The sequence below is a fragment of the Pan troglodytes genome, chromosome 2 (genome assembly GCF_028858775.2).
Source record: "Pan troglodytes isolate AG18354 chromosome 2, NHGRI_mPanTro3-v2.0_pri, whole genome shotgun sequence".
NCBI lineage: Eukaryota > Metazoa > Chordata > Mammalia > Primates > Hominidae > Pan > Pan troglodytes.
In genome coordinates this window covers 146683833-146708254 of record NC_086015.1, presented here as the reverse complement: position 1 = coordinate 146708254, position 24422 = coordinate 146683833, and the positions used below count along the sequence as shown (strand labels likewise).

At 36.3% G+C, this 24422-nt stretch overlaps 1 protein-coding gene across 1 annotated transcript in view; it reads left to right on the top strand.

The window, feature by feature from the left end:
* Positions 1-24422, top strand: part of SLC9A9 (solute carrier family 9 member A9) — a 582779-nt gene that overhangs the window by 342148 nt on the left and 216209 nt on the right. Inside the window, exons 10-11 of the mRNA XM_001162912.4 lie at positions 10160-10273; positions 11843-11954. Of these exons, the coding sequence (XP_001162912.2) occupies positions 10160-10273; positions 11843-11954 (226 nt within the window). The remainder of the gene's footprint in view (positions 1-10159; positions 10274-11842; positions 11955-24422) is intronic.

Sequence of the window (24422 nt, the reverse complement as noted above, 5' to 3'; positions counted from 1 at the left end):
GGGCTGGGTAGCAAGCAGGAGTGCATAGGGAACCCCAAAATTCTCAAACAAAGAAATATATGATAAAGGGCAGCTCTCTGAACACTTAAGTGGTGCACCTCCTCTACTACAGGGACTGGATAGTCCTAAACAACTTGAAGAATCTGATGTTGGATTTGGGGCCCAGCCTGCCAAACTGGATGACATTTGTCTTACTCTAGGCATATACATAATCTATATGTATAATTTATATGCATATATAAAGCTATATATAATCATTATCATGTTACTGTAGGGCACAGGGCAAAACAGAATTTGTCTGAAAAAGAAATTGAGTTGAAAAGAGGGTTATTTGGAAAAGGGTTTGTCTTAAAACTTCAAATACATGGCAAGAGCTTTGGTTTTGCTTTTTGGGGGCAGGGAGAGAGAATGAGTGTAGGAGGGGTTGGCTTTGATGGGTGAGTGGTGATAGATATTTGGGAGAGGATAAGTATCCCCCGCCTCAAGCCACACACTGTTGCTTCCACTAATTGGGTACAAAGAAATTTACCTTTTAAGTTTTTTTTTTAACCTGGGAAAAATATGGTCAGAGTCACTGATATCTTCCCTGCCAACCCCTGACTTGTTCCGATGATCAAACAAGATGTATGTATGAAAATATGCTTTGCAAACTTGAAAGTGTTACAAATATTCAAACATCTTGCCACTCCAGAGCCTGAATTGTATACAATGGGGAGGCTGCCTAGTCTGGCACAAATGGTGTGAGCCTTGGACAAAACTCAGGACAACTGACCTCTTCCCTTTATTGTGTTAATGCAAGTGCATTAATGCCTTTGAATGTAGTTTTCCCAATGGTAAAATGGGAATATTATTACCAATTCCTGAGTTTTGTTGACTTTGTAACATAAAGGTTTTTAAAAATTGTTAAAGTATGTAAAAGCTTTTAATACATTTCTTAGTACAATTTAGGTCCTAAAAAAATTGGAATTTCATTAGCATTGTTACTATTTTAGAAGTAGTAATATTGATATTACTATAATGCTTTAGATATAGAAGGATCTCCAAAGATTGCACTTTACCTATATGTAACTGTAAATCTTCAACTTTATAGAGGAAGCGTCATTGGGGAACCGTGGCCTTAATAGGCAAAAAAGCCTTCAGAATCCTTATGTTCTGGTGGTAAAGGTCATTATTATAATTCACCTCCTGTGCCACCTCTATAGCCCATGAGAATTATTGGGTTCCCCTCAAACATATTTCCTAAGTACTTGGAACTGAGTGAAAATTAAAATCCGAAGAGCAGCTCTCTTCTCCTCCCATTCAATAGACAGCCACATCTTCTCGTGCAACCCCAGCCACATCCCTGAGACACCATGGTGAAGGTGAAGGCCGGAGTAAATGGATTTGGCTGTATTGGGCACCTGGTCACTAGTGCTGCTTTTAACTCTAGCAAAGTGAATATTGCTGCCATCAACAACCCCCCTCACTGTCCTCAACTGCATGGCCTACATGTTCCAGTATGATTCCACCCATGGCAAGTTCCACAGTACCATCAAGGCTGAGAACGGGAAGCTTGTCATCAGTGGAAATCCCATAACCATCTTCCAGGAGTGAGATCCTACCCCAGTCAAATGGGGCTATGCTGGCACTGATTATGTTGTGGAGTTCACCAGTGTATTAACTACCATGGAGAAGGCTGGGGCTCACTTAGATAAGGAAGCCAAAGAGTCATCATCTCTGCCCCCTCCTCTGATGCCCCCATGTTCATGATGGATGTAAATCATGAGAAGTGCAAAAACAACTTCACAGCCATCAGCAATGCTTCCTGTGTCACCAACTGCTTAGCCTCCCAGCCAAGGCCATCCATGACAACTTTAGCACTATAGAAGGAATCATGGCCACATCCATCCCATCAATGCCACCTAGAAGACCATGGGTGGCCGCTCCGGGAGACCATGGTGTGATGGCTGCAGGACTCTCCAGAACATCATCCCTGCATCTCCTGGCACTGCCAAGGCATGGGCAAGGTCATCCCTGAGCTGAACCAGGAAGCTCATTGGCATATCCTTCCATGTTCCCACTGCCAACATCAGTCACAGACCTGACCTGCCATCTGGAGAGACCTGTGCCAAATATGATGACATCATGATGGTGGCAAAGCAGGCTTTGGAGGGTCCCCTCAAGGGCATCCTGGGCATCGTGAGCACCAGGTTGTCTCCTCTGACTTTAACAGTGACACTCATTCTTCCACTTTTGATGCTGGGACTGGCATTGCTCTCAATGACCACTTTGTTAAGCTCATTTCCTGATATGACCATGAATTTGGCTACAGCAACAGGGTGGGAGGCCTTATGGTCCACATGGCCTCCTAGACCACCAGCCCCAGTGACAGCATGAGAGTAAAAGAGAGGCCCTCAGCTGCTGTGCAGCCCCTGCCCCACTTAGTACCTCCCAACCACACTGAGAATCTCCCCTTCTAGACACAGTTTCCATGCCACACCCTCTGAAGAATGGGAGGGGCCTAGAAAGCCCCACTTTGTCCTGCACCATCAATAGAGTCCCCGTACTCAGCCCAAAATATTAATTAAATTAAATCATAGGAGCAAAAGTTTATCATTTCAATAGCATTTATTGTAATGTTTATTTGCAAATTCCCCAATGCAGGAATAAAAATTATTCACCTATATGCCAGCTTTGTTCAAAATAGCTATAGATATACTTAATAGTATATAAAAATGAAATCTGAGATATTCTGTGTAGAAAGCTCCCAGTTAGGAATAAAGACGAATTTTACAAGTAAAATGAAAATATAAGCCAAGATTAATTCTGAGATAAAATTCTAAAGAAAATAACCATTTCATTTAATTTTCATTGCAGTTTTGAGATTATTTAACATCTCGGTTTCAATGAATTTCAGTGCATTTCATAGACAAGTAGATGAAAGTCAGTAGGTTGTGTCAAGCCTCATAAAAGCTATGTTGAGGAATTCATGTGAATTTAATTAGTATTAGCCAGGTATATTGAACTGTAATATTTCCCTATGAACCATAATAATATGGTAAAATTACATTTTTTTGTGTGGATAGAAGAGAAAGGTCAATCAGAATTAGTGATAAACATATTTTATAAAATAGATATGACTTTTTTTACTTTCTAGTAAATACAGTAACTCAATAAAAAGCATAGTATCCAATAAGTCTTCAGAGAACATGGTTTGCTAACTAGATTAAGTCACTTAATTAACATATGAATGGTTACCATGAACGTTCAGAGTTTTTAAACACAGATTGTCCTCTTACGCAGTTTAAATACTTCCCCAGTCTTGTTTGCACTATTAACTTGCTTTCCCCTTGCCCCTTGAACAAAAGCCCTGCTAAGCAAAGATTACTTTTAACTTGGGTCCTTTCCAAATGCTCACAAACTGTGAAGTAATGGAAACAAAATAAATGTTTACTGTACCGGATAAATAAAAAGTTGAGTCAAGTTATTTTTTACTGACCCTGAGTGGGGAGGAAGTAGATTTGAAGTTATTTATATTGCACACTGAATTGACTAGTTTGAAATGTGTTGTTATTGTGATTATTATTATTGGCTTTGGGGTGGAAGTTTTTTTTATTTTTTTAAATTTGATCCAAAATTGACCAATAAGTTTATTCCCTCAGTGATTGCATACTCCTTCGGGCCAGACTTAGGCATTAAAGTCCTAACGGTCAAATTGGTTCTGTCAGCTGGTCTTGCTGTATAGATTCTCCCTTTGAAACATGTCTTCAGGAGATTTTGGCATATGAAACAAAATTGAATTTGCCCACAGATTCTCATTAAATGCCCCAAGAAGGAAATTATTATGAAGACTGTTCATTCAAAGAAATGTTGTTACATGATATAAATAGACAAAAGGAGTGCTAATCAGTACTGTTGCATTGCCATGAAAGAAGCCTTTTTTAAAATGCCAACAACCATCTACAATTTAAAATAAGTGATTCTATCATATTGTCAAAGGTTTTTAAAAACTGATAAAAACTACTTTGGCAAGAATATGGGGAAAAGGGCACCCTCTGCACCATTTGTAGAGATGCAAATTGCTTCATTCTTTCTGAAGGGCAGATTTTTACTATGCTTAAAAAGAAAACGTATCCCCTTCGTCAGAGGACAACTCATGTCAGGAATTTTATCTAAGAAATTTTATATAACTTTCACTCTATGGGCATCTGCATAATTAAAATTATCCTCATTATAATTAAAATTATACAAATGTCCATAAAGTGAGTGAAAGTTACATGGATATGTACATGTTAATACTCAGCTAGATTTATCCTTTATTTCTTTAATTGTTTATTATTTAACAATAGATCTTAGATATCTTTTTATACTAGTTCATATAGAACTCCCTAAAATATAGGCTGTTACATGAATGTATTATACTATAATTTATTTAACTATTTCTTATATTATGGATATTTGTTTCCAGGTTTTTACTAATACAAACAATTCTTATAAAATTTCCCGATTGAAAAATTATGTACAAAATTACTGATGACTTATTGAATAATTCATAAGTAGGTTTTGTTTTCTCCTTTAAATTGATTATTTTTCTGTAATTTGAGTATAAGGAGTGAGCTAGAATCCATCTTTGGTTTCTGGCGATTTTTACCCAAAGTAGTCAACTTTCACTGTAAATCTTTCCAAACAATCTATCTTTTTTCCCAAATATTATAAAACTCTTATTTTGTTCTAAATTGTATACATTTTTATTGTGGTACAATAAAATGCAAATTTTATTGCATTTATGATATATTATAAATACCATAAAATTGTGGTATTTATGGTATTTTATAAATTTATGATATTTATGATATCTTATATATATACTATAACATTATAAATACCATAAAATAAAATACCATAAAATTGTTGGGAGGTAGGAGGGACTGACAAAAATTGGTTTTCACCTGGAAAAATATACATACAAGAAGAGCTAGCTAGGAAAGACTGCAGATGTCAGGACAGCTCTCTTTCAGAAAGCAACTAGAAAAGCTGTGTCATACACAGAAAAGCAGTGTCTGACATGAGCAGCCATGACATCCAGGACTTGAAGGATCAAGATACTAAATAAAAACAGGTTAAACTAAGCTATGTTGAAGGCAGGAAATAATAAAGAGAGAAATTAATAAAATGGGAAGGGAGGGTGCCATACAGAAAAATCGACAAGCCAAAGTTGCTTCTTGAAAACACTCATAAAGTTAATAACTTACCTTACAAGATTCATCAAGAATAAAAAAAGTAACACAACTTCCTAATAACATGGGAAAAGATATAAATACAGACACAAATATTGAGGATATTAAGAACAACTGTATGCCAATAAATACAAAAATGTAGATGGAATGACAAATTCTTTGAAAAACATAACTTTCTAAAACTGATCCAAAAGTAAATAATTTGACTAAACCCATATTTATTAAAATATTTGTATCTGTAATTAAAAATCTTCCTACAAAAAAATAATCCAAGCCTAGAATTTTCCCAAGCATTTAAGGAAGAGAACAGGAATCTGTTTTGTGATACCTGAGTAACTTTACCAATACAACCTGGTAAAACTGTATAAAATATATGGACACAAAAATCCTAAACACAATCTTAGCAAATTAAATCCAGTGGTATATAAAAAAGGTTAATATATAATGACCAAGTAAGGTTTATTGCAGGAATGCAAGACTGTTTTAGCATTCGAAAATCAATTAATGTAATTAACAACATTTTAAAAGTGAAAAAACAAATACCATATGATCATCTTAATAGGTAAAGGAAAAACATTTTATAAAAACCAACACTTAAGGACAAAAGGGAACTTCTTTAATCTGTTCAGAATTTCTATAAATTTGATAGAGAAATAGTGAAAAATGTTCATTTTGAGATTGGGAAAAAAACAAAGATGCCCATATCTCACTTGTATTTTGCACTGTGCTGGAGGTCCTAACAAGTGTAATGAAACAAACAAAAACATGCAAAATGTGTGATGACTGGAAAGGAAAAAAACCTATCCTTATTTGAAAGCAACATGACTATGGAAATCAAAAAGAAACTACCAATAAACTGTGAGAATTATTAACTAAATTTACTAAGGCCCTGAATACTAGGTCAATTTTAAAAATCAATTGTATATGTGAATCTAGCAACGAACATTAGAAAAGGAACTTTGAAAAAGGTACTATTTACAATAATAACAAGAAACATCAAATATCTAGGAATAAATGTAAACAAAGATGTGAAAAATCTTTATATAAAAATTTAAGAAAGCCAAAATAATTATAAGGATATATGATATTCATGGATCCAAACTTCAATATTAAAAAGAAGTGCATTTTATCCAAATTTATCTATAAATTAATACTATTCCAACTAAAATGCCAATAGGTAAGTTTTGTGGAAATTGAAAAGTTGATTCCTAAGTTCAAGTGGCAATATCAAGAGGCAAAAGTGTCATTTCAGAAAACATCAGTAAAATGTGTTGGCAAGATGTAAAGCTACTAGAATTGCTGATTGGAGTGCAAATTGATACCACCGCTTTGGGAAACTGCATGGCACTATGCCCCAACAATTCTACAGAAAGGCAAACCTGTATTTTTAGCAGCAAAATTTATCATAGCCCTAAACTAGAAAATACCCAAGTGTCTATTAATAGTAGTATGAATAAGTACATTGTAATACATTAATATAATTTTTTAAATGAACTAAATACAATATGAAGAATCTCACAAACATATTGCTGAGTCAAAGATGACAAATGCGAGGGTATATATTGTCCAATTCCATTCATATAAAACTGAAAAACAAGAAAAGCTAATTTGTGGTGGTAGAGGTGCTAATAGTAGTTAAATCATGGAAAGAGATATTGTGAGAGAGAAGAGTGATTCTGGGATGCTGTTAATATTTTTTTTAAATCTTAAATTATAAACATATGATATATGCACTTTCCTGGGTGATTAAACTCAAGAAAAACATTTCTTTCTTTTTTTTCTTTCCTTCTCTCTTTCTTTCATTCTTTCTTATTTATTTATTTTTTTGAGACAGAGTCTCACTCTGTTGCCCAGGCTGGAGTGCAGTGGTGTGATCTCGGCTCACTGCAGCGTCCACCTCCCGGGTTCAAGTTATTCTCCTGACTCAGCCTCACAAGTAGCTGGAACCACAGGCACACACCACCATCCCTGGCTAATTTTTGTATTTTTAGTAGAGACGGGGTTTCACCATGTTGGCCAGGCTGCAACATTTCTTTAAACATGCAAAAATAACCTGGAAAATTCTGAATAATGTAGGGTGTGAGAATAGTCTAGACTATGAAATATTATAATGTATTATGGATCCACATTAATTTAAAAGAGTGTAGTATTGACAGCAGAATAGATAACACGAACAAAGAGCAGGTTCAAAAATGGACCTTAATGCAAAACAAAACTTTTGTACTATGTGTATGTACACAGTTACTTGTAATGCTGGGAAGTGTTAGATTTCAATAAGTTGAGTGAGTAAATCAAGTTAAAATCCTAGGTTATTCAAAGGAAGCAAATCACTAAAACAAATATTTAAAATTATGGGCCTCCATGTAAAATGTAGAGCAAAGATTCCCATCACATCTCAATAACAAATAGAAAAAATCAAAACAAAATGACTTTTCCATATACTTCTCCTCTTTCATTAAGATGATGAATAGGTCAAAATTGGATGGCAGAGGTGAGGGGGACAAAGGTAACAGACTTTCTTATTATCTGAAAAGAGACAAAAATTTGACCCCACACCCTTTTGTTTATAATCTGTTTAGAGTGAAAAAGTGTTTTGTTTTGTTCATTTAACTGAAACAGGACTGTAAAAGAGTAATGATAGAACCCTACTTCAAATCAAAAAGTGATTTCGTGATCTCTTCAATGCAAAAATCCAAGGGTAAATTTTGTTTTGGGAGAGATTGAATACAGAAGATTAAATACTGTTATCAGGAACTGGCTTCTCTTTCAGGTGGCCATTTCCTCTGTTATCCCAAAATGGCTGCCAGCAGCTTCCTGGCCAGCAGCTTCCTGGCCAGCATCTTTCTGATTTCTCATCCTGTGAAAAGGTGGGGGCCTTTGTCTCAGCATTCCCTGCATTAAACTTGTTGAATTCAAATGGAATTTTCTTGGGCCCAAACATGTCACACTCATTTCTGAGCCAAACATGCTGCCTGAAGAAATGCACCGATTTGAGTGGTTTAGTCCTAAATTATATGCTCCATATTTGAGCTAGGGAGGCATGAACACATGGGCTGAGAGTAGGGAATGAAGTGGGCCCTCAGAGGGAAATTGGAGTAAGGCCATTAAAGAGAGGCTGAATAGAGTCCAGGTGGCAAAATGTTCACTCTAGGGTAAAATACAGTTGGGATGGGGACAAAAGAAAGAGAGGCACTAAAAATTTAACCTTGACATTTGTTTATTGATGTTAAAAAACTAAATAGCTACTAAGGACAGAATGTTTTTGTTCTCTAAAAATTCATATGTTGAAGCTCTAATCCCCATTGTGATGATATTTGGAGGTGAGGCCCTTGTGAGGGAGTTAGATAGTGATAATAGAACCCTTAGAAATTGGATTAGTGCCCTTATAAGAAGAAACACAAAAGTGATGATCTCTGTCTCCTCGGTGTGAGGACATAGCAAGTAGATGGCCTTTGGCAAATCAGGAAGAGGACTCTCATCAGCACCAAATCAGCTGGCACCTTGATTTTGGATTTCCCAGCCTCCAGAACTATGAGAAATAAATTTATGTTATTTAAGCCATTCAGTATTTGGTATTTCATTTCACCAGCCTGAGGAGATTAAGACAATAGCCAAATCTCACTTTTTGAAAAAGTAAAGATATAATGAGGCAGAAAAATATTCCCTGTCCCCTACATTTTTCCTGTTGCTTTCAAATTTTCTCTGGTTATTTTGGTGACAGTGTTTGTTTCCATGAGCCAGCCTGGGTTGTAAAGCAAGCACTCAGGATAATTGATGATGGCTGCCCCTGCAGAGAAAACTATCTTGTACCAAAGGGCTGTTTCTTTTTTAATCCTTTCTTTCTATTACTGGTTTTAAATAATGTTTCTGACAAGATTCTACTTTTCTTTCTGTCAACTGTCAGTGAACAGTATTGGGCATTATTTGTGGGGCTGTAAATACATTACATGAAAAAATAATGAGTCCTTAAAAAGTCAAGAGAAATGCCTCCAGAGATATTTACCTAACATGGTGATTTATGTAGGTCCAGGAATGGAGTCTCAGAAACTTCCAAATGAGAGGTCTGGAACATAAAATAAAGTCTTCCAAATCTGCCTTTGTTGTAGCCCCTGGAACATTTCCCTTTTACTTTTAATCTGAAAGTTGGAGAACGTTTTTCATGTTCAACTTAAATTGTTTAGTTAATGGTCTAAGAATAACTCTTGGGAACATCCCTCATCATAGCATGTTATTACTCTATTCTTCTGACTGAATTTGATGTATCTATTGTGTTCTTGCTGCATAAACCGATCCCTGGGATTAATCATTTTCTTTTTAGCAGCTAGAAATTGTAGACATTTAATGGATATACCTACATCAGTCAGTTTAATGAGTCTCATCGTCTGGGATTTGAAATATACCAATCACTCTAATGTTAAAATATAATTGACATTCATCCTTATTTCAGGTTTCCAAGTTTTCCAACTTTGTCCCTCCTGCCTGCCTGAGAAGGGTAATTTAGTTTAAGCTTAAAAAAAACAGTTGTTCAGTACCTGGGAAGTCAAGTGGATCTACTGGGTAATGTGCACAGAGGTTAAACAATCTTTGTGTCATTTACTACAGTACACCTTCAGCAAATCACTTAGCTTCAGTTTCTTTTACAGGGACTATTTTGTCATCTTAGTAGGAATTGTTCCATGGAAGGATCATGCTGGTTAATATTACCCAGGCGTGTCTCTGGCAGCCTTACAGTTGGAAAGAATGGGATGCTGATGTGGCTGTGGCATCTGTCCCTGGGTCAAGAGCCAGGGCCTCCATCCTCCTTCAGAGGCTAAGCACACGGCCAAAGGGGTGGCCTTCCAGATAAAGGAGACCCAGTCAGTTGTCAAATACAGTTACAAGAAAGTAAGTGCACTCAAACCTGAGTTATAATTAATGGTTTTTTGTTTTATGTTTTGTTTCAGTTGTTTGAATTTATGAACTTTTTGGCGGAGAACGTCATCTTCTGTTACATGGGCCTGGCACTGTTCACGTTCCAGAATCATATCTTTAATGCTCTTTTTATACTTGGAGCCTTTGTATCCTTTGCAATACAGAACATGGGGTGATTAGAGAAGATAACGGATGACTTACTTTTACGGAGTATTCTGTTAAATCATTAAAGCACTTTCCTAAAGTCCACTGCAAGGCTCAGACACAAGGCAGATACGTGATTTCTAGTTAGGCGAGGAAAACATCCTAAGAAATTAGGACCTCCATTAAATAATTATGGTTCAAGATAAGAACTTTGGAAAAACTGTGGAAATAAAGGGGGAAATTAAAGGAAAATCTATTTTTCAAGCATTCAAAATATGTTGAACTATAATTATGAATCATTTACAAAAAAATTATGTCTGTGTATTCTTTATAGAGAAACAGACTTAATCTGCATTAGAGTATATCAGGAAGCATCCAGGATTATTCAGCTTTGGAAATGTTTTCATTGCAAGATGATAGAATCTCTTTTCCAATAAGGACTTCAAAAATAGGATAGATGATCAAATGAAATTAGCATGATGCATGTGCTTTCAACACCATAAGCATTGTTCAAATACAGGTTCATCTGAATAAGATAGCACCCTTCCTTTCCTATGAAGACAGATAAAATCTAGACCTCACTTTTAATGCAGGGGGTTTTCCTAGCTCTAGGCCTGGGACAGGAGGTATTTCCAGTGGGAATGGATATCTATCTGAAAGGATGTTGAGCCATTAGGAATGTCCCCAAAGGCAGTCAGCAACTGTTGTCCTTCTTCCCACTTGGAAGATGGGCAGATGCCACCTTGGATCACAGATAATCCGAACAGCCAGCAGAGGCAATCCCTCTCTATAAACTGTGTTCCAATTAAACATCTGCATTTGCTTCTTAGTCTCTTTTCATTGAGCATTCAGCTGAACCCTAAAATTTCATCCAAAACCTGGATTTTAAAAGGAAGTTACCTCTTGCCAAATAACTCCGTCCCATTGAGGACAAACTAGAATAGCCCATTGGGGAAGGAGTCAAAGACAACAAAAAGGGAAAGATGAAGAGCACCAATATTTTCAAAGACTTTTATTTATAAACTTTTATTTTAGTAAATTGCCACATAAAGCAACAGTTGTATTATGTCATTAGACAGGTAATTCCTCTCAAAATTAATTCACCAAAGAAAAAGGTATGCAAAGCTTGCTAGATATAGGAAATATAAACTGATAAGAAGGAAGATGGTAAACATGAACAGAAGCACATTTATCCTTTCTAAAGTGCCACTTGGGAAGATAATGCCACAGCATCTGAATGGTCTCTGCCTCACATTTTACAGCAGAATTGAGGATAGTCAGTCGTCAGCAATATAAATGTGATTAGAAAATTTACAGTGATTGAATTGGTATTGGGCTAACAATTTTAAAGCAAGTATCAAAGAAAGGCAGAGTTCTCTATTATATCTGGGAAGAACTTGACTTTGAAATATAAATTTTGGAAGCAAGTTGGACAAATGTGAATTGACATGTTTATTTCTGGTTTTGGGGTCATAATGTAGAGAAGCTTGAGGACATAATATTTAAGCTCAAGGATTCAAACCATCATTGCAGCAACACTTTCCTCAATGTTTCCCTGTGCTTATCTACAGCTGGCAATTTTTGTTGCCAGAGCCTGCAACATATATCCCCTCTCCTTCCTCCTGAATCTAGGCCGAAAACAGAAGATCCCCTGGAACTTTCAGCACATGATGATGTTTTCAGGTATGTGAACTCTGTTATGTGTTAGTGCTGCTGGTTTTCTCAGAATTTTACAGAACATGAAAAACCATGAGAAAATTTAGAACCCTTTTGGGAAAACAACTTCTCCTTATCCCATTGTACCTAACACTATGCTGATTCTCCGTAAGTGCTGAGCAACAGCAGGATTTCTCTTTCCAAGTGGGAAATGAAGTTAGAGGGAATCTTGTTGGTATGGCTTCAAGGTATCGTATCTGGTCAGAAACTGGCCTAGAGTGGACATTGGACTTTCCTCTGACCCATTTCAGATCAATTTTTCATACTGGGGAATTTGAATTATCATTTCATAAATTGCATGCTCAGGGTAAATAGTGTGTAAATGGTGCCACTCTTATCCAGTGCCCCTTATCCCGTGTTCCTTCTCCATAAAAGCCCTGCTCCTTCCTTATGCAAAGCTCCAGAAACTCCTCACGGTTAATACAAAAGCAAATCAGACCTAAGTATGCTCAGTTGTTAGTTGAGAAAACGAATATTAATTGAGCACTCACCAGGTGCCTGAGATGAGTTCTGGGCACTGATTGATGAAACTGACAAGGTCTCTGTTCTCAAGACATTTGTGTTCTAATTGCTTAAACCATACCTCAAGGCCCCTTTCCAAAAGAAAATAAACCAAATGAATTTTCTGACCTTGAAAAACTCTGGAGATTATGGTTTATCTTTAGTCAATTAATTTTCCTACCTTCAGTCTTTCCCTGTTCAAAGACCTTTTGCAGAGATCCTTACGTGATTCCTATGTAGCTGTACACTTACAATGTACTCAGAGGCAGTTATTGGGGGATACATGAGAGTTTACAATAAAACCTGCTATCAGCATGAACAAATACAATTTAGGGTACATAGGGGCATATAGAAAAAGTGAGAGAAATGAACATTTATTAGCACTTGCTATTTGCCACTGACTATTTTTTAATTAATCCTGTGAAGCAAATATTAACACATTTTGTAGATGAAGAAACTGAGGTTCAGGATCTCAAAAAGGTTATGAAACTTGGTCAAGAGCAAAAGTATTCTTGAACCCAGGTCTGTGAGATTCCACCTAAACCCAACCAAGTGTCTCAAAATCCACATTTCTGAAAGCAGTAAAAGGCTTGTTTTGCCTCCAGTGCCATTCTAGCCCGGTCCATACGGTAAAAGGGGCATCTCCCAAGCTGAGAGTGAGTCATTGATTCAAATACAGACAAATGGAGATACAAAATTAAATTTGCCCTACTGAAGGCCTCTGACAGTACTTCCTTACATTTCCAGACATGTTAGGGTAAGAGAGAGAGAGTCATAAGGAAGATGAGAAGTTGGAGTGGTAGGTGAATTTTTTTTTTTTTTTTTTTTTTTTTTTTTGAGACGGAGTCTCGCTCTGTCGCCCAGGCTGGAGTGCAGTGGTGCGATCTCGGCTCACTGCAAGCTCTGCCTCCCAGGTTCATGTCATTCTCCTGCCTCAGCCTCCCGAGTAGCTGGGACTACAGGCACCTGCCACCATGCCCGGCTAATTTTTTGTATTTTTAGTAGAGACGGGGTTTCACTGTGTTAGCCAGGATGGTCTCGATCTCCTGACCTTGTGATCCACCCGCCTCGGCCTCCCAAAGTGCTGGGATTACAGGCTTGAGCCACCGCGTCCGGCCAAGTGTTAGGTGATTTTTGACTTAGAATAGTAATAAACTTTGGCAATGAGTTGACTTTTATTATGAGAAAGCAAAAGGTAAACTTGAGCACTCATAAATGGGAAGCCAGCATTGGGTTGCATTTTTTCAAAACGTTTCTAGGAATTGGAAAGCACTTTTCCTTCTTTCCCATCAAAACATCAGTAACTTTACTCTGGAGAATAGCAGCTTATTTTCAAAGCTTCAATATTACATTTTAAACATTGCTTTATTTGACAAACAATGCTTTGAGAAAAATATAAGGCCTTAGATAATCATGTTAGGTTGTGAAGTGTCTGCCCAAATGGCCACCTGGCTTGATGGTTTCTCCAGGCTTTCGCACCTTCTAAGTTTGTTTAACGGCAGGATTGGAGCTGCGTTAAAACCTGGTAGAGGCCAATAATATGATGTGTACAGCCAGGGGATGTGAGGAGGTCCAGAATTTATTTCTATGATATTCTAAAGCCAGGAGTCAGCAAACTATGGCTCTTGAATCCAAACTGGTCCACGGCTATTTTATTAATATTATTAAGTTGGAACTCATCCCAACCCATTTGTTTACTTACTGTCTACGGCTGTTTTTGCACTACAGTGGCAGAGTTGTGAACTATATATAATCATATAGTTCATAAAAAATAAAATATTACTATCTGGCCCTATTCTAAAGCATCCTTACCCTCTGGAAGAAAAACAATAACCCTATCATATTAATGGGGTTGAAATTATTAGTTTAATTCATGAGAATGCCAATCAGCCAGTTCCTATCATTAAAAAGACAGCATACCAAATTTTCAGGACACCTACCTACATATGACTCTGATGTCCAAAGAATGCGACCCAGTGTTTTCCATATTGAGCATCCATATCATCTGCTGGCATTGGCACCGTTAGTTACAGCTTATCAGCTTGAACTCAAGGGCACAATCATCTTGGGCCGAGGTGCACTTATTTTATGTATTTGACTGGATTTTTGTTTCGTACACTTTTCACATTGAAATGAATCTGAACATCAAAGAGATTGAGTTTCTTCTTTATATTTCTAATGTCATTTTTATTAAAAGTTAATATTGATAGTACTCTTTTACATGGTGGAAAGAACATTGGATTTTTCACTAAAAAGCTGTCTTCTTAGCTTTCAAATGAAGAGATGGTAATGTTACATATTTATGTAAAGGAATCATTGATACCATGCTCAAAAGTCACTTTACACCTTCCTGAGCCCTTTCATTGGCACTGTTTTGAGACTCATAGCCACGGCAAGATAGGATAGCCATTATTGTTCTCTCTTTTTTTTATTTTTTTATTGTTGTAAAATACAATAACATAAAATTTCCCATCATAACCATTTTAAGAATACAGTTCAGTATTATTAAATACATTCAAAATGTGCAACCATCACCACTGTCCACCTCCATAATTCTTTTCATCTTGTAAAACTGAAACTGTATACCCATTGAACAGTTCATTCCCCCTCTTCCCAATTCCTGGCAGCCACCATTCTTTCTGTCTCTTTGATTTTGACCACTTTAGGAGCCTCATATAAGTGGAATCATATAGTATTTGTCTTTTTGTGATTGGTTTATTTCACTTAGCATGACATCCTCAAGGTTCATCCATGTTATAGCATATTATAAAATTTCCTTCCTTTTAAAAAGGCTGAATAATATTCATTGCATGTATAGATCACATTTTACTTATCTATTCATCTATCAGTGGACACCTGGGTTCCTTTCACATGTTAGCTATTGTGAACAATGCTGCTGTAAACATGGGTACACAGACACCTCTTCAAAACCTGTCTGTGAATTCTTTTCAATATATACCCAGAAGTAGAATTGCTGGGTCATATAGTAATTCTATTTTGAATGTTTTGAGAAGCTGCCATACTGTGTTTTAATGTAACTTTACCATTTTATATTTCTACCAACAGTGCCCAAATGTTCTTATTTCTCCACATTCTGGCCAAAAATTATTTTCTGTTTCTTTTTCTTATGGTAGTCATCCCAATGGGTATGAAGTAATAGCTCATTGCTCTTTTGATTTGCATTTCCTTCATTAATAGTGATGCTAAGCATTTTTTCATGAGCTTACTAGCCATTTGTGTATTTTCTTTGGAGAAACTTCTATTCAAGTCTTAAGCTATTTTTTAAATGGGGTCTTTTGTCATAGAGTTATAGGAGTTTTCTATTTCCTGAATACTGATCCTTTATCAGACATATCATTTGCAAATATCTTCTTCCATTCCATGAGCTGCATTTTTTACTCTGTTTACATTGTATTTTGATGCACAATATTTTTTAAATTTTTCAAGAAATTTAATTTGTCTATTTTTTCTTTTGTTGCCTGTGCTTTTAGAGTCCTAGCTAAGAAATTATTGCTAAATCCAATGTTGTGACATTTTTGTCCTATTCTTTTTCTAAGAGTTTTATAGTTTTAGGCCTTACATTTAAGTTTTTATCCATTTGAGTTAATTTTTATATATGACATTGCTTTGATTACTGTAGCTTTATTGTAAGTTTTGAAATTTGGAAATATGGGTCTTTCTGCTTTGTTCTTTTTCAAGATTGTTTTGGTTATTTGGGGCCTCTTAAATATCTGTATTAATTTGAGGATAGGTTTTACTATTTCTTTTAAAATGTCATTGGGATTTTGATAGGGACTGCACTGAATTTGCAGATTACTTTGGGTTGTATTAACATCTTAACAATATTAAGTCTCCTAATCCATAAGCATAGGATGTTTCCCTTTATTTATTTCTTCTTTAATTTATTTCAGCAATGTTTCGTAGTTTTCACTGTAGAAGTCTTTCACCTCCTTGGTTAAGTTAATTCCTAAGTATTTTAATATTTTTGATGCTATTGTGAATGGAATTATTTTCATAATTTTAATTTTAGATTGTTCACTGTGAGTGTATAAAAATGCAATTGATTTTTGCATGTTGACTTTATGTCTTGCTACTTTGCTTAATTCATTTATTAGGTTTAACAGGTTTTTTGTGAAATCTTTAGGAAATTCTACATATAAAATTATATTATCTGTAAACAGAGATAATTTTACTTCTTTTTCAGTTTGAATACCTTTATTTGTTTCTCATGATTAATTGCTCTGGCTAGAATTTCTAGTATAATGTTAAATAGAAGTGGTCAAAGTGGGCATTTTTGTCTTATTCCTGACCTTAGAGTAAAAGACTTTAGTCTTTCACCATTGAGTATGATATTTGCTTTTATTTTATATACAGCTTTTATTATGTTAAGATAGTTTCCTTCTATTCCTAGTTGGTTGTTTTTTTTATCATGAAATGTTAAATTTTATCAAATGATGTTTCTGCATCAATTGAGATGATCATGTACTTTTCTCCTTCATGCTGTTAATGTGGTGTATTACACTCATTGATTTTTGCATGTTGTACACAACATTGCATTCCAGGAACAAATCTCACTTGGTCATGGTGTATAGTTCTTTTAATATGCTACTGAATTCAATTTGCTAGTTTTTTGTTGAGAATTTTGCATTTATGTTCATAAGGAATAGCAGTCTGTGGTTTTCTTATTGTGTCTTTCTCTGACTTTGATATCAGAGTAATGCTGGCTTTATGGAATGAGATAAGAATTGCTTCCTCCTCTTCAGGTTTTTGGAAAAGTTTGTGAAGGGTTGGTATTAGTTTCTCTTTAAATGTTTGGCAGAAATCACCTGTGAAACCATGAAGTCCGGAGCTTTTCTTTGTGAGGAGATTTTTGATTACTGATTTAATCTTCTTATTAGTTGTAGGTCTAATTCAGATTTTTCATTTCTTCATGCTTTAATCTTGGTAAGCTTTGTATTTCTAGGAAGGTATCCATTTCATATAGATTATTCAATTTGTTAGCATAAAATTGTTCATAGTGCTCTCTTATTCTTGTTATTCTCTAATTCTTGTTATTTCTCTAGAATTGGTAGTAAAGTCACCACTATTATTTCTAATTTTAGTAACTTGAATCTTCTCTCTTTTTTCTTAATCCATCTAGTTAAAGGTTTGTCAATTTTATTGATCTTTCCAAAGAAACGTTTTTTGTTTCATTTATTTTTTCTATTATTTTTCTATTCTCTATTCTATTTATCTCTAATCTTTATTCTTTCCTTTCTTCTAGCTCTGGGTTTAATTTGTTTTTCTTTTTCTTGTTTATTTAAGTTGCGAAGTTAGGTTGTTGGGTTCTTGATTTGAGATTGTTCTTGTTTTTTAATGTAAGTGTTTAAAGTAAGTCTTAGCACTGTTTTCACTATGTCTTATAAGTTTGGGTATGTTGTGTTTTCTTTTCATTCACCTCTTAGTATTTTCTAATTTTTCTTCTGATTTTATTCTTGATCCATTGATTATTTAAAAGTATGTTATTTAATTTCCATATATGCATGAATTTTCCAGTTTTACATCTGTTATTGATTTCTAACTTCCACTGTTGTCCTATCTTTTTAAATTTATTAGGAAGTCTTAATGTGTTCCCTAATGTATGATCTATCCTGGAAAATGTCTCATGTGCACTTGAGAAGACTGTGTATGTTGTTCTCGTTGGGTAGATTGTTCTGTATATGTCTGTTAGATCTAGTTGGTTTATCATACTGTTTTCTATTCCCTTACTTATATTCTATCTGGCTATTATGTTCATTATTGAGAGTGGTATATTTAAGTCTCCAACTATTATTGTAGAATTGTCTATTTTTCCATTAAATTTTGTCAGTTTTTCCTTCATATGTTATGGTGGTCTGTCATTAGGTATGTAAATGTTTATAATTGTTTATAATTTTTATATCTTCTTGCAGTACTGGAACTTTTATTAATCTTTGTCTTCTGTAAATGTTTTTAACTTAAAATCTATTTTGTCTGATATTAGTATAGCTACTCCCTTCTGTTTTTTGGTGAGTATTTGCATGGAATATCTTTTTCTAGCCTTTTACTCTCATCTGTTTGTGTCATTGGACCTAAAATCAGTCTCCTTAGACAGCATATAGCTGGATCATATGTTTTCATCCATTCTGCCAAACTTGTCTTTTGATTAGAGTGTTTAATACATTTACATTTAAAGTAATTACTGGTAAGAAAGAGGTTCTGTCATTTTGAAATATATTTTCTATATACCTTACAGCATTCTTGTCCCTCATTTACTGCACTACTGCCTTTTATGTTTAGTTGATTCTTTGCAGTGAAATGTTTAAATTCCTTTATTCCTTTCTTTTGTATATATTCTATAGCTATTTTCTTTGTGGTTACCATGGAGATTACACTTAAGATCCTAAAGCTATAACATTCTAATTTAAATTTACTCCAGCTTAACATGAAAAACATAAAATAACTCTGCCTCCTTTATAACTCTGTCCCCACCCCTTTTGGCTGTTGATGTTACAGAATTATATCTTTATACATTGTGTTCCCAAAAATACAAACTAATAATTCTTTAATATGCATTAGTCTCTTAAATTATGTAGAAAATAAACTGTGGAGTTATAAACCAAAGTTATAATAATATTAGTGCTTATACTGATAATTTTTTTAATGTATTCATCTCTTAAATCACATAGAAAAGAAAAAGTGAAGTTACAAACCATGCAATGATACTAGCTTTTTAATTGTCCATGGATTTGCCTTTACTGAGTTCTCTGTTTCTTCATATGGCTCAAGTTACTACTTAGTATTATTTCATTTCACCCTGCAGGACTCTCTTGAGGGATTTCTTAAAGGATAGGTTCAATGATAATGAAACCTCCCCAACTTTTGTTTACTTGGGAATGCCTTAATTTCTCCCTCACTTTTGAAGGACAGTTTTGCCACATATAGAAATCTTGGTTGACAAGTGGTTTTTGTTTTTGTTTTTGTTTTTTATTTTTTTCTTTTAGCGTTTTGACTATATCAGCTTACTGCCTTCTGACCTCCAAAGTTTCTGATGAGAAATCTGCTGATAATCTTGTTAAGGATCCCTTATATGTGTGAGTCCCTTCTCTCTTGGTACTTTCAACATTCTTTAAAAACTTTGAAAGTGTTTCAGTCCGCATCTCTTTGAGTTCATCTACTTGGAGTTCATGAAGCTTCTTCGGTGTTTATATTCATGTCTCTCTCTTTATTGGTATTTCCTTTTTGTTCATATATCTTTTTTTTTTTAACTTTCTCAACATATTCTTTTTAGTTCTTCAAGCATCTTTAAGACAGTTGTTTTGAAGTCCGCTTAAAAGTCTTTGTCTAGTATATCTGCCATCAGGTCTTTTTCAGGGATAGTTTCTGTTATTTTTTTTACTTTGAATGGCCATACTCTCCTGTTTCTCTGTATACCTTGTGATTTTTTGTTAAAAACTTGACATTTGAGTCTAATATTATGGTAACTCTGGAAAGCAAATTTCCCCTTTCCCAGGGTTTGCTGGATTTGGGTTTTTGTTTGTTTGTTTGTTTATTGTTGTTGATTTTGTTGTTGTAGACTGTCTCTGTTCTGGGAATCAGCCTGAGATATAAACATAAGGTCTCCTCAGGTCTTTTCTAAGCCCATGCCTTTCCTTGGCCTTGCAAAGTCACCTCCTAATTTCTCTGTGTATGTAGTTATTTTTTAATGACCTAATCTTTAATGTCAGGCCCCCAAAAGGAGAAAAAGAAAATCGAAGGTGAAAAAAATTAAAAGGGTGCTGGCCCTTTAAATCTCCTGACAATCACTACAGCCGAGGGAAGGAGCTTCCCAGTAAGGGGAGGTGCAACAACAATGGTGGCGATTTTGTCTGCATCTCTTTGATCAGAACCAGCATCAGTGATCAGAACGCAGATTTTTGATATTTGGAGAACAGAGTCCTTTTTGCTCACCCCGGCTCCTGCAAACAGTTTGCAAGCTGCTCCAGGAACACTTGGCACAGCTGCCTGCCACAGGGCTGAAGGGTGAAGGTTGGAAGACTTGCTACTGTGCTAAGAACTATAATTGACCAAAATAAACCACAATTACTTCCCAAGCCTTCTCCTAGAAGTTGCAATCCTTCAATATACTCCAGAATTCCAAAATAGTTACATCATACAAATTCTGCCAGTGTAATAGTTGTCTAGGTAGGGAAACAAATTTCTGGTACTTCCTACTCTACCATGTTCCCAGCATCCCATTATTGGTCTCTTTTTACAGATTAAAAAATAATAACAATGAGACATGGGGAGTTTGTGTATCTTGCTCACAATCTCTTAACCCTGAGTTGAACCCAGGCCTCTCGACTTTGAACTTAGAAACTTCTCATCTACATGACACAACCTCAGATTTACCTTCAAAGTCATGAGAACAAAAGTTAAATCAAAATCATGTCCTTTCTAATCCAGGCCAACCCCGGCATGTCTAACATGTCCCTCATGCAAACCTGACCCCCATCCAGTTCACAAAAAAGCCAATATGTGGACAACACCCGCTCCCAGCCCTAGGCTCAGGATCTTCTCTGCACCCATTGACCCCCATCAGGTATCAGGTGACGTATCAGGTGAGGTCATCACACGCAGGGTGGTATTTTTCTTCAAAAGAGAATGCTCCAGACTCAGCTTTGATTTTCTGCATGAATTCTGATAGCTATACATTACTTAGGTCCTAAAGTTTTAAATATATTTGCCAGAAGACAAAGCACTTGAAAGGTCAACTTAAGGTAACAGAAGCCAGAGGAGAAGGTTAACAAAATAGATCAAACAACACACTGTCTGGCCTTTTCTGGGTGTGTGAGAGCAAAACCCACTCAACCCAGAAGAAAAAGCCAATCCCCTTAAAGAATATTTGATTATAAATATAGTTTAATGTTTCTTAATTATGACTAGAGTATTTTTTCATCCAATAAGAGAATGACTTTAGTAGCCCTCTGACACAATCTAGTTGGCCTGCTTCATGAATAAGTTTAGATGAAGCCTTTCTTCACATAGCTCAAAACATTTTGCAAAGAGTTCTTTGGAGAAGGTAAACAATGACACTCAGTCTAAAAAAGGAGTGTGGATTTATTTCTATATTTCCTCATTCACAGTCATCCAGATAGTCATTCATTCAGCAGACATTTATTGATGCACTTTCTTGGGTAGGTATTTGTGTGAACAAGACAAAGATGAGGGCCCTGCCCTTAAGAGAAAGCTGGGTTTGGCTCAAGTTTGATTCAGTAAGGCAGCACACCTCAGGGGTTCAAAGACCAAATAAGAACCTAAAATTTCTGTCTTGGTCAGTGACACCTACCATATGATAAATGCTTGTCCATTTTCTTTACCCTCAACTTCTTAATGCCTTTTTGGCACTGGGCAGAGAAGCTTTCCAAGCAGAAGTGGATTCTCTGTAAAGTTAATAAACTTAAGCTTTAGGATCCCTTTCACATGGCCCTGTCCAAGATCCTGAGAGGAGCCCTACCAGTGTGTTCTGATGAGCATATAAAGTTTGCATAAGTAAGATATTTTGTATTATTTTTCTTAAAAAAGGCCTCAAAATTTATAAGCTTCAGGCCCCACAAAACCTGAGGCAGACCTGCCTCCAAATCTGGATGCACCTGGAGGTGACAGTTTAAGAAAGATTTAGCTACTTCTGACTCATCTCATGGTGGTGAGAAAGGCCTTTAGTGAGCATTGAAGCAAGAGCTTGAAGCTGTGTAGATGGATCCAGTTCAGTAATGTTTTTGAGTAAAGCTCACATTGTTCATGGATGACCCTACTGCCACACTCCACCCCCACCTCCACCCATTACCTCTAAAGCCAATGAAACTGAATGAAGTGACTGTCAGGGTCCACATTGAATTTCTCACCTAGCATGAATCCCACCTGATTTATTTTCTGTAGGCTAATCGTCTACACACATGACGCCTAGGAACGTGAAAATGCCACTTGGGTGTCAAGGTCAGGAATCTGTCTCCTCTGTCTTGAGAAGTTTTTAATAATGCAAATTCTGATCTTGGTGTCTCCAATGCAGTTAAGAGTTGATTAGGGGAGCTTACCCTGAGACATTTTTAAGACCTTCTTTAAATTCAAGGCCAGGAGGTCATAACTGCTCTGCTATATCGTGTGACACTCAGCACAAAGGGCTTAAGAGGAATGCTGAGCTCCCCTGAAACTGTTCCTGTTGCTCTTGAGCATAGCCCTAGTTAATGCCACGAGTGAACAGCCCCGCCTCAGCTCTCAGTTCCCTTGAAACCAAAAAGGCAACACTCTGTTGTTTAAATTAAAGGAGGAGATGTGCTTTGCACAAATTAGCTTTCCTATTGATGTGGTGCATATTACAAAGATCAGTCCACTTGTTTTAACTCAAATCTATGTGCTGCGATTTTTATTTAATTTAAAACTAAATAAGAACCAGGAGTTGCTGGAAGGAGGGGAAATGCCAAGCCCAACTTAGCCCTGGCAGCCTTCCTGAAACCACTGTGACTTGGGTACTGTGAACTACTGAGCTAAAGAGCCAGGGTGCAGAGCTGCTGAGCTTGTCTAACAAGGAGGGAGTTTAGGAAAGCACCTGGGAAGGTTGTAGGAGCCAGATGATATGTCAGCGAACACGGTTTCTCAAATTCATTGACTTCTGCTGCACTTTTGAGAAGGCATTGAAACCCCAATATGTCCTATCACAAAAACTACGCGAAGTTTTAACCGGTAAAATGTCACCACAGTACATGGATTTATACAAAACTTCATCCATGAGCTCACATAACCATGAAACAGCAGCACTAACTGTTGCCAGGCTGTGCTATTAATGTTCCTGACTCATTTTGTTGTGCACTAGCACTCGTTCACATTCAACTAGCTGCTGACACCAAAGGATTAAGAAAAAGGCATGGAAGACAAACTTTAAGAAAATTTTTTCATAAACATGTATTTTTTTTCCCCTCTCAATTGTGAAAAGGCTGCCATTGCTACTCAAGTTTTGTGGAGCACTGTTCTGCAGCTCATGGAACCCCAGTGTTCTATAGAAGCACAGTTTTTAAGAGCCCCTGCCAAGGTGTAGACCACCTTTCCCAGTGTCTTTTGGGTGACCAACTGATCAAGCCATGGTGAGAATCCAATTTGACACTTTGATCCCAAAGTGACCTTATCCAGCAGACATCAATCACAGCCAGAAAGGAAACATAAATGGAACTCAAGTGAAGAACCAAGGTCATTGTTTCAGCAGTGCCTAGAAATAAGAATCCATGTCTATGACTATCCAGGCTAATGGAACTCCAATAAGCTACCAGGACCGTCCCACAGTAATTACCAGTCCCCATGTAAAGGGGACACTTCCATGCTGTCTTGATCCTTGATATCCAAAAGTGTGGTCCTTAGGCCAGCAGTTATGGCATCCCTTAGAAGCTTATTAGAAGCCCTGAATCCAAATCTGCATTCTAACAGATCCCTAGGTAATTCATGTGCACATGGAAGTTTGAGAAGCGTGTTTCAGAACAGAATCTCAATTCATGGTTTTTCTTCTGAACCTCTCTCTTCAATACATTTCTCCCATCTCATTCTGTTTGGCTTTAGACCCTCCTAGATGCCAGCCTTGCCTCTTGTTCTTCCATTTGCTATCTGATCAGCATAATGCTGCTTATCTAGTTATTGAATTTCTTGTGGTTCCTTCAGCATGCTAAAGTCTTCCTCCCTATTCACTCAGGCTGTCCTTATGCCTGGAACCCTTTCCACATCCACCCACCCTCACTCACTTTATTTGTTTCATTCTTTGGATCTCAATTTAGACATCCCTTCTGATAAGAAGCCTTTGTAACTTCTCTGGTCTGGGTTTGTATCATTCTCATCTGTTTCCATAGCACCCAATACTTCTCCTCCCCTAGTAGTCATCAAGCTGTACCATGATTTTTAGTTTGCCTGCCCATACTC